We start from the raw sequence: 9,893 nt of genomic DNA, 5'->3' as shown, positions 1-9,893 counted from the left end.
TGTCCCTCAAATATGATGGTGAAATTAGGAGATTTCCAGATAAGCAGAAACTAAGGGAATTTGTTAAAACCAGACCAACCTTACAAGAGATGCTAAAGGCAGTCCTTTGGACAGAGAACCAACAACAGCAAACAACCACCAACCATTAACATACATGACGACATAACCCAGAAACCAACCCAGTGATGGAAGTATCCAAAGTAAATAAGCTTACGAGTTGTAAACAGGGAAACAGAGACATTGGTTGGCCAATGGGGACAACTACAAACCCAAAAGAGGGGAAAAAAAAAATGTGTAGTTACAGACCTTCTAAATGGTGAGGAAGTTAAGACAATTGCAAGATAGAACTTGCAGTTCTAGACTTGGGAAGAAAACTGTAAATCACAGGGCAACCTCAAAGAAAAATGATAAACCTTCTTATCAAAATAAAGAGGATGACCACAAATATTTAGCAAATACTAAAACAATAGCAACGAAGGAAGTGATAACACGATGCATAAATAAAACGAGCTCAGCACAGAAAATTATATGGAACAAAGAAATAAGCAAAACCACAAAAAACACATAACAAAATAACAACAAATTCATATTTGTCGATAAGTACTCTGAGTGTCAGTGGATTAAATGCACCATTCAAGAGATGGAGAGTTGCAGACTGGATAAGAAAACGTAATCCATCTATATGCTGTCTACAAGAGAAACACTTTAGAGAGAAAGACACAAATAGACTAAAAATCAAACGTTGGATAAAGATATACCAACCTAATGGCAACTATAAAAGAGCAGGAGTGGTAACATTAATTTCTGATAAAATTGACCTTAAGGCAAGGAAGGACATTATATAATGATTAAGGGATCAGTTGAACAAGAGGACATAATATTAAATATCTGCACCCAATGAAAGAGCCCCCATATACATAAATCAGACTTTAACAAAATTGTAAAGACAAATAGATGACTCCACAGTCATAGTAGGAGACTGAATATACCACTTTCAATAAAAGATAGAACAACTAGAAATAAACTCAACAAAGACGCAGAAGAATTAAACAATACAATCCACCAACTTGTCCTTATAGACATCTACAGAGCACTTCACCCAACAACAGCACAGTATACATTCTTTTCCAGTGCACATGGAACATTCTCCAGGATAGACCATATGTTAGTTAGACCACAAAGCAAGCTTAATACATTTAAAACCATTGAAATACTGCAAAGCATCTTTTCAGATAACAATGCTGTAAAATTAGAAATCAATAGGAAGATGAGTGGAAAAAGAGTAAACACATGGAAACTGAATCATACCATCCTCAAAAATGACTGGGTGATAGAAGAAATAAAAAATAAACTTAAAAAATTCCTTGAATCAAAGGAGAATGAAAACACAACTGTGGTGAATTGCTTGATGTGGTCCTTCTAGCCATTGTCCTCCATTTTGTGATGTATTGTAAATCCTATTATACATGCCTGTTTGGGGCGATGTGGTAGTTAAGGTCGGGTGTCAACTTGGCTGGGCAACTGGTAGGTAGTCCCTATAATGCCTGGCAATCGGCTCTGTGGTGGGATTTGCCCTGAGCAACTGCATAGCTGCTGATTGTTAAAGCCATCCACTTGTGTTATTTCTGTTGGAGCAACACAGGTGGGATATATCTTGAGTCCCACTTTGCTGGAGGCTGTAACTCAAATCACCACCCTTATCTTCCTTGAGGGTGTACCTGTGAATCTCCTGGGAAGGTTCTCCCTTCTCTTGCTCTGGTTCTGCATTTTGGCCCATCGTCATCTCACCCCTGGATTTGGGACAGCAGCCGTCATCTGATCTGCTGATTGAAGTTTGTCAAACCCCAAGAATTGGAGGATCCTCCAGACCTACTTAGAGATCTGGGACTTGCCAGCCTCCACCACGACTATGTGAGATAGTATCTTTGGTGTCTGTGAGTTCTGTGAGGTGTTACAGTGAAATACAGAACCCTAAGACAGGGGAGATTATTGAGAGGAGGAGTTAATGTCTGAAATGATAGAGTGGCATGATAGTTTGGACATTTGTGACATCTTTAACCTCTACCTCATGGAGACTGGCCTTGTGCTGATCTTTCTAAGTGAAATTGTTCAAGCAACAACATACCAAAATCTTTGGGATGCAACAAAAGCAGTAATCAGAGGCCAATTCATAGCAATAAATGCACACATCAAAAAAGAAGAAAGAGCCAAAATTGACACCTTAACCTAACATCTCCAACAATTAGAAAAAGAGCAGCAAAAAAGCTTACAGTTACCAGAAGAAAAGAAATAAGCACTGGCAAATTTAACAAAGGAAAAGGGGTAGAGAATACAGATAATACAAATAAGAAATGAATTGGGTGACGTCACAACAGATCCAATAGAAATTAAAAGGATAATATCAGGATAGTATGAAGAACTATACTCCAACAAATTTGAAAATCCAGAAGAAATGGACAGATTTCTAGAAACATACTACTTACCTAATGTAACACAGACTGAGGTGGAAAATTTGCACAGACCCATAACAAAAGAAGAAATTGAAAATGTGCAAAAAATTACCAACAAATAAAAGCCCTGACCCAGACGGTTTCACTAGAGAATTCCACTGAACATTCAGAGAAGAACTGACACCAATCCTACTCAAACTATTCCAGAACACAAAAGAGGATGGAACCTTCCCAAATTCATTTATGAAGCAAGCATAACCTTGATACCAAAACCAGGCAAAGCCACTGATAAAAAGGAAAACTACAGACCAGTAAGCCTCATGAATATAGATGCAAAATCCTAGCCAATAGACTGCAACAACATATCCAAAAAATACATATGACCAACTGGGGTTCATACCGACTATGCAAGGATGGGTCAACATTAGAAAAACAATTAACATCATCCATCACATAAATAAAAAAAGGAAGAGAACCACATGATCATATCAATCAGTGCAGAAAAGGCATTTGATAAAATCCAACATTCCTGATAAAAACTCTCTGCAAAATAGGGATAGAAGGGAAATTCCTCAACATAATAAAAGGCATATATGCAAAACCAACAGGCAACATTATTCTCCATGAAGAGAGACTGAAACCATTCCCTGTATGCACAGGAACCAGACAAGGATGCCCTCTATCACCACTTCTATTCAACATTGTATTGGAAGTCCGCTGGGGCAGTAAGGCAATAAAGGGAAATCAAAGGCATCCAAATTGGTAAGGAAGAAGTCAAACTATCCCTATTTGCTGATGATATGATCCTATACCTAGAAAACCCAAGAGATTCAGTACAAAAAAAAAAAAAAAAAAAAAAAAAAAAAAAAAAAAAAAAAAAAAAAAAAAAAACTACTGGAACTAACTGAGAGATTTAGCACAGTGGCAGGATACAAGATGAACATACAAAAATCAGTTGGATTCCTCTACACCAGCAGAGAGATTGCTGAAAAAGAAATAAGGAAATCAATATAATTTACAATAGCTGCCAATAAACAAAAAAAAAAATGGGAATAAATACCTTTAGGGATACACAAGACATGTACAAAGAAAACTACAAAAGACTACTTCAAGAAGCCATAAGAGATCTACATAAATGAAAGAAAATACCATGCTCGTGGATAGGAAGATTGAACATTGTGAAAATGACACTTCTGCCCAAAGCAATCTATATATTCAATGCAATCCTGATCCGATCCCATCAACATTCTTTAAGTATATGAAAAAAACAATCACTGATTTTATATGCAAGGGAAAGAGATCTTAGATAAGCAAAGGATATTGAAGTAGAAGAACAAAGTAGGAGGTCTAACACACCCGAATCTCAAAACCTACTATACAGCCACAATAGTTAAAACAGCCTGGTATTGGTACAACGACAGACACACCGACCAGTGGAACAGAATTGAGAACCCAGAAATAGATCCCTCAACCTGTGGTCAGCTGATTTTTGACAAAGGGCTGAAATCTACTAGATGGGAAAGAGTTGGTCTCTTTAACAAATGGTGCTGGCCAAACTGGGTATCCGTTTGCAGTAAAATGAAACAAGATCTATACCTCACACCACACACAAAAATTAACTCCAGATGGATCATAGACTTAAATGTGTAACCTAAAACTATAAAGTTCCTCAAGGAAAAACTAGGAGCAAATTTAGGGGCCCTAATTTATGGCACTTGCCTGCTAACCAGACGGCTGGCGGTTCAAACCCACCAGCCACTCCTCGGAAGGAAGGTTGGGCAATCCTACTTCCGTAGTGATAATGCCTCGGAAACCCAAGGAGGGGTCGCTATGAGTTGGGCCGACTCGACAGCACATAACAACAATTTATGGCATAAATAAACTATGAAGCATAACTGAAAATGCACAAACAGCAGAAGAAAATTAAATTGTTATGTGCTTCAAAAGACTTCTCCAAAAGAATCAAGAGATACTACAGATTGGGAAAAATATTTGGCAACGACATATCTGACAAGGGACTTATCTCTAAAATTTACAGAAAATTCCCAATACCTCAGCAACAAAAAGATATAAAATCAAATTGAAAAGTGGACAGAAGACATGAATAGACACTTCACCAAAGAGGATATTCTCATAGCCAACACACACATGAAGAAATGTTCATGATCATTAGCCATTAGAGAGATGCAAATCAAAACAACAGTGAGATACCATTGTGCCCCAGCACTAGTAGCAAAGTTCCACAAGACAGAAAACAACCAATGCTGGAGAGGATGTGGAGAGATTGGGACTCTGATACACTGCTGGTGGGACTGTAAAATGGTACAACCACTGTGGAAAGCAGTATGGCAATTCCTTCAAATGTTGGAATTAGAAACACCATTTGACCCAGCAATTTCATTACTTGGTATATATCCTAAAGAAGTGAGAGAGAGCCAGGATGAGAACAGATGTATGCACACCCATGTTAATTGTAGCACTATTTACAACAGCAAAAAGATGGAAACAACCTAGGTATCCGACAACAGAAGAGTGGATAGCCAAACTATGGTACAAACACGCAATGGAATAATATACAATAGTAAAGAATAACATAGAATCTGCAAAATATCGCAGAACATGGATGAACTTGGAGAACATAATGCTGAGTGAAATGTGTCAATCACAGAAGGACAAATACTGTTTGGGTTCATTATTGTAAAAATTCAAGGAAAGGTTTATATATGGAAGGAAGCTTTCTTTGTTGGTTACTAGGGTTGGGAGGGGAGGAGAGGAAACACTGCAAAAATAAAAATAATAATAAATTCATAAGCAAAGAAAACATATGCTCACTAATGACTTATGCACAGATGTTCACAACAGCATTATTCATAATAGACGAAGAGTAGAAATAAGCCAGATATCCACTGACTGATGAATGGATAAGCAAAATGTGTTAGACCCATGCAGTAGAATACTATTAAACCATAAAAAGGAATGAAGTACTGATATGTGCTAAAACATAGATGAGTCTTAAAAATATTGTTCTTAGTGAAAGAAGCCAGACACAAAAAGTCACATACTGTATTGATCTATCCACTTTATATGAAATGTCCAGAATAGGCAAATTGTTAGAGACAGAAAGTAGATTAGTGGCTGCCAGCGATTGAAAGGAGGGGAAAATGTGGAATGAATGTTAACGGGTATATAGTTTATTTTGGGGGTAATGTTCTAAAATTTATTGTGATAATTGTGATATTGTTTCATAAATACTTTAGAAGCATTTTATTTGTATACTTTAAAGGTATGAATTTTACAGTATGTGAATTATATCTCAGTATAGCTGTTGGAGGAAAAAAAAAAGTCATTGCTGTTGGATGTTTGCTCAAGGTGGGAAAAAAAAAAAAAACATTTAGAAATGCTAGATCAGGTAAAGGAGGCAGGATCCAGTATATCCCAGCTTTAGATACAGTCAGTCAAGGAGTGTTTGCTGACCTACAAAGTATGAAAACTCTCTCTCTCTCTGCCCTTTCTTTTTATTCCCTTATAAAGTGAAACCCTTCTTAGTGTTCCTTTTTTTTTTTTTTTTTTTAAATCACTGTACAGTTCCAATCACTCCAGCTTGGGGTGGCAGGAATTGTGTCCTTCATTTCTTTCGCCTATTTCAACTCCAGTGCTTCACCAGAGCTTGCCAGGTCTTTCTTCCCCAACTAGATGCTCTTAGCTTCTGGGTATCTAATATTACCCCCAATAATATATGAAAATTTTGTGTAATGAGCATTTTTCTGAAGTTAATGGTTAACGACCTCAAATGGAATCCTGTGGCTTCAAAAGATTAAGCACCTCTGACATTCCCTAAGATTTGTACCTTGTGCCTGGATTATCCACACAGCCTTCTTTTGTTTTCCAGACTCCAGATTCTACTTTAGGATGATTCATCTTCTGCTTAGCTCTTTGGATAATTTTTTTTTTTTTCAAACTGTCAACAAATGGCTCAGTGTTGTTGGTTTAAAACTAAGTATTAACTCTGACTCCAATCTGTGTTTTCTACCACCAGACTCACTTATCTTAGTTACAGTGTTTCTCCTTATTTCTCTGCATGAACCTCCATTTCAGCCAGTTCAGTCAACCCATCACAGCTTTCTCTTTCCCCTCTCTATGTCGTACCTGTGCCTTTCTTTTTGCCTTAGAATGTCCTCTTCTCTGCCAGTTTTGCCTTCATCTCTGAAACTTGTTTCTTCCAAACTCCTGTGATTTTTTTCTCTATTAAATTATTCACTCAAGTACTGTATTCTCTGCTTGAATACACTGATTTTCATGTATTAATTCCTTCACTATTTGCATGTTTGTTTACTTTCCCCAGTGATGGTCAGCTTCTTGATGGTAGAGATGTGTGCTTGGTGAGGCAACATGGGATAATGGAAGGATCATTAGAATGGGAGGTACAACTGAATTCAACTTTCTGCTCTGGCTTTAATGAGCAAGTCACTTGATATTGTTGTCTCGGTTTTTTCTATTACGAAATGAACTGGATTGGGGGTTCTCAATAAACTGATAGAGGCAACTCTAAGCCCTTGTCCATTTGACTTGTGAAGTATCTGTTCACATCTTCCTTCTCTTGGTTTCCTTTCCATCTGCCCAAATTTCCAGCTGCTAGCACTGATAGGCCCAGTTTAACTCTTGGCTCAGGACTTCTAATAGCATTTGTTAACCACCAATTAAGCACCATTTGAGTCCTGATAATAGGCTTATGCCCTGGGAATTTTTTGATGGTCTTTGTGTTCAAGAAGCATATAGGTTGGAATTTTCAGTTTTGGCAGACTCAGCCAGGTTCCCAGCTGACCAAGAGGATAGGTCTTTCTGTAACTGATAGTCTTCTCAGTCAGTGGTCTGAAGTAGTTAGATTCAGTGCCATAGCCCTCTCTACTTGAGATTGGTAGCATTACATAATGAATATTTGTTCAGTGCCTGCCATTTCATAGGTATTTACATATCTGACTCAGTGCTTAGTATCATTTAGTGTCCTTACTGAGTAATATATTCCTATTTTACAATTAAGAAAACTCATTTCTAAGAGGCAGAGAGTTTAAATAACTTGCCTGTAGTTAGAGTTAGGAGCTCTGGTAGTGTAGTGACTAAGACATTTGACTGCTAACTTGAAGGCTGGAGGTTCAAACCCACCAGCCGCTCCTCGGAAGGAAGGTTAGGCAATCTACTTCTATAGTGATACTGCCTCAGAAACCCGAGGGGAGGGGTTGCTATGAGTCGGATCTGAGTTAATAGCAGTGAGTTTGGTTTTTTTGGATTATAGTTAGAGTTGGAATAAGGATTCTTTTTTTTCCCCCCATCTTCAAAACTCTTAGTCTTTCTACCATATCACATAGCCTTCCTTCTTGAGGGCTGCTTTAGCCATTTTAGGAGCTTCTTGCCATTATCAGGGACTTCAGGCTCATGTTTAAGTAAAGGTTGTTAACTTCTAAATGACTCATTCTTCAGGCAAGTTTGGAATACTGATTTTTGATATTTCCCCCTGTAGCCTGAAAATGGCATTTATGAGTTCTGGATATGAATTTTATGTCCATTTTTGGTATGGATAGAAGGAGAAATTTATCTGTTTTTTTTTTTCTTATTTGTTTAAGGCATGTGTTTCCTTATCAGAATCAGGACAGTATTAAAATGACTTCTTGACCATTTTTATAGGAGTCACAAATTCGCCAGAGTACAGCTTATAGCTTACATCAACCTCAGGGAAACAAGGAACATGGAACAGAACGGAATGGCAACCTCTATAAGAAGAGTGATGGGTATGTAAAATGGTGTTGCTACAGTTCAAATTTTGTGTGTATTATCTCATGTGTCCAAAATTTCTGAACTCTTAATTTGTTGTTGTTGTTCATCCATAAGGATCCGAAAAGTGTGGCAGAAAAGGAAATGTTCGGTTAAAAATGGTTTTCTGACCATATCCCATGGTACAGTAAGTATTCTCTCAATTTGTCTTTGTTACAGTGAGTTAAGAATGAGGGGTATGTGTGTGTGTGTGTGTGTGTGTTGGGGGGGGGTCATAGTGAGATGAATTGTTTTATGTATGTATGTTTGTATGTTGTTACATATATGAGTCCCTTTGTGGCATAAACAGATAACACATTTGGCTGCTAACTAAAAACCTGGCAATTTGAGTCCACCCAGAGATGCCTCAGAAGAAAGGCCTAGGGGAATCGCCTTCTAAATTCACCATTGAAAACCCTGTGGGGCATAGTTCTGCTCTGACACACATGGGTTCACCATAAGCGAACTCATGGGAACTTCACGGCTTGAGATTTTACATGTATGTTTAAGTTATGCATGCTTGTGGTATAAAGTATTCATTTCAAAGGATTTCCTTGTTGAGGAAGGCTAGTTTGAATTCATTTTTGATTTCATACACTTGTACCGTGTTTTTGCTTTTCTATCCAAAGAGAGTCTTGTCTTTTTTTTTTTTTTTTAAATTGTGATTTGGGTGAAAGTTTACAGAGTAAATTCACATCCCATACAGGAGCTAACATACACTTTGTCTCATGACATTGACTACACTGTACCACAAAGCAATAGCTACCCTTCCACTTCTTACCCATAGCTACCTCTTCCCTGTGTCCTTCCCTCCATGCACACCTGCACCCTGAGCTTTCTCCCTGTGCATTCACAGCCCTTCTTTCTCCCATGATTGCTCTGTCCAATGAGTGTGTCTACCTCAGGTAAATGTTCTCCTCATATGAATGTCTTTTGTTTGGCTGGAAGCCACAGGTGTGGGTTCAATTCCAGACCTAAAGGACAGCTAAGGGCCAAAGGTTTCATCAGGCTCTATCAAACCAGCAAACCTGATCCCCCTCTTTTTTTTTTTTCCCCAATGACTTTGAGTTTTGTTCCACATTGTTCTCCCACTCCATCCAGGATCTCCTATGTAGATCCCCCTCTGAGTAGTTGACACTGGTAGCTGGGCACCATTTAGTTCTTCTGGTCTCATAGTTGTATGGGCTTTGGACCTCATGGTTGCCTGGGCTAATTGTTTGCATGAATCTTTGGTTTTCTCATTCTTCTTTGCTCTGGATGAGGAAAGACACATCATTGCATCTAGATGACTGTTTGCAAGCTTTTAAGATCCCAGTCACTACTCACCAAAGTAGGAGGTGGGAACAATGTTTTGTGTAGTTGTTGTTAGGTGCCGTCAAGTTATTTCTGACTCATAGTGACCCATGCACAGCAGAACGAAACACTGCCCAATCCCACGCCAGCTCCACGATCCCTGCTATATTTGAGCCCATCATCGCAGCCACCGTGTCAATCCATCTCATTGAAGGCCTCCCCCTCTTTCGTCAACCCTCCACCCTACCAAGCATGACATCCTTCTCCAAGGAATGGTCCCTTCTGACAACTTGACCAAAATAGGTGAGATGAAGTCTGCCTATTCTCACTTCCAAGGAGCATTTA

At 38.4% G+C, this 9,893-nt stretch overlaps 1 protein-coding gene across 1 annotated transcript in view; it reads left to right on the top strand.

Annotated features, from left to right (window-relative positions):
- The window catches only part of ASAP2 (ArfGAP with SH3 domain, ankyrin repeat and PH domain 2), a 378,888-nt gene that overhangs the window by 264,195 nt on the left and 104,800 nt on the right, over positions 1-9,893 (top strand). The window contains exons 11-12 of the mRNA XM_042783668.1: positions 8,130-8,233; positions 8,334-8,403. Coding sequence (XP_042639602.1) covers positions 8,130-8,233; positions 8,334-8,403 — 174 coding nt within the window. The remainder of the gene's footprint in view (positions 1-8,129; positions 8,234-8,333; positions 8,404-9,893) is intronic.

This window comes from Orycteropus afer, unplaced genomic scaffold (assembly GCF_000298275.1).
Source record: "Orycteropus afer afer isolate SDZICR_OR568_19922 unplaced genomic scaffold, OryAfe1.0 scaffold00025, whole genome shotgun sequence".
NCBI classification, from domain to species: domain Eukaryota; kingdom Metazoa; phylum Chordata; class Mammalia; order Tubulidentata; family Orycteropodidae; genus Orycteropus; species Orycteropus afer.
Note: the sequence above shows the minus strand (reverse complement) of the source record. Positions and strands in the feature narration are given on the sequence as shown.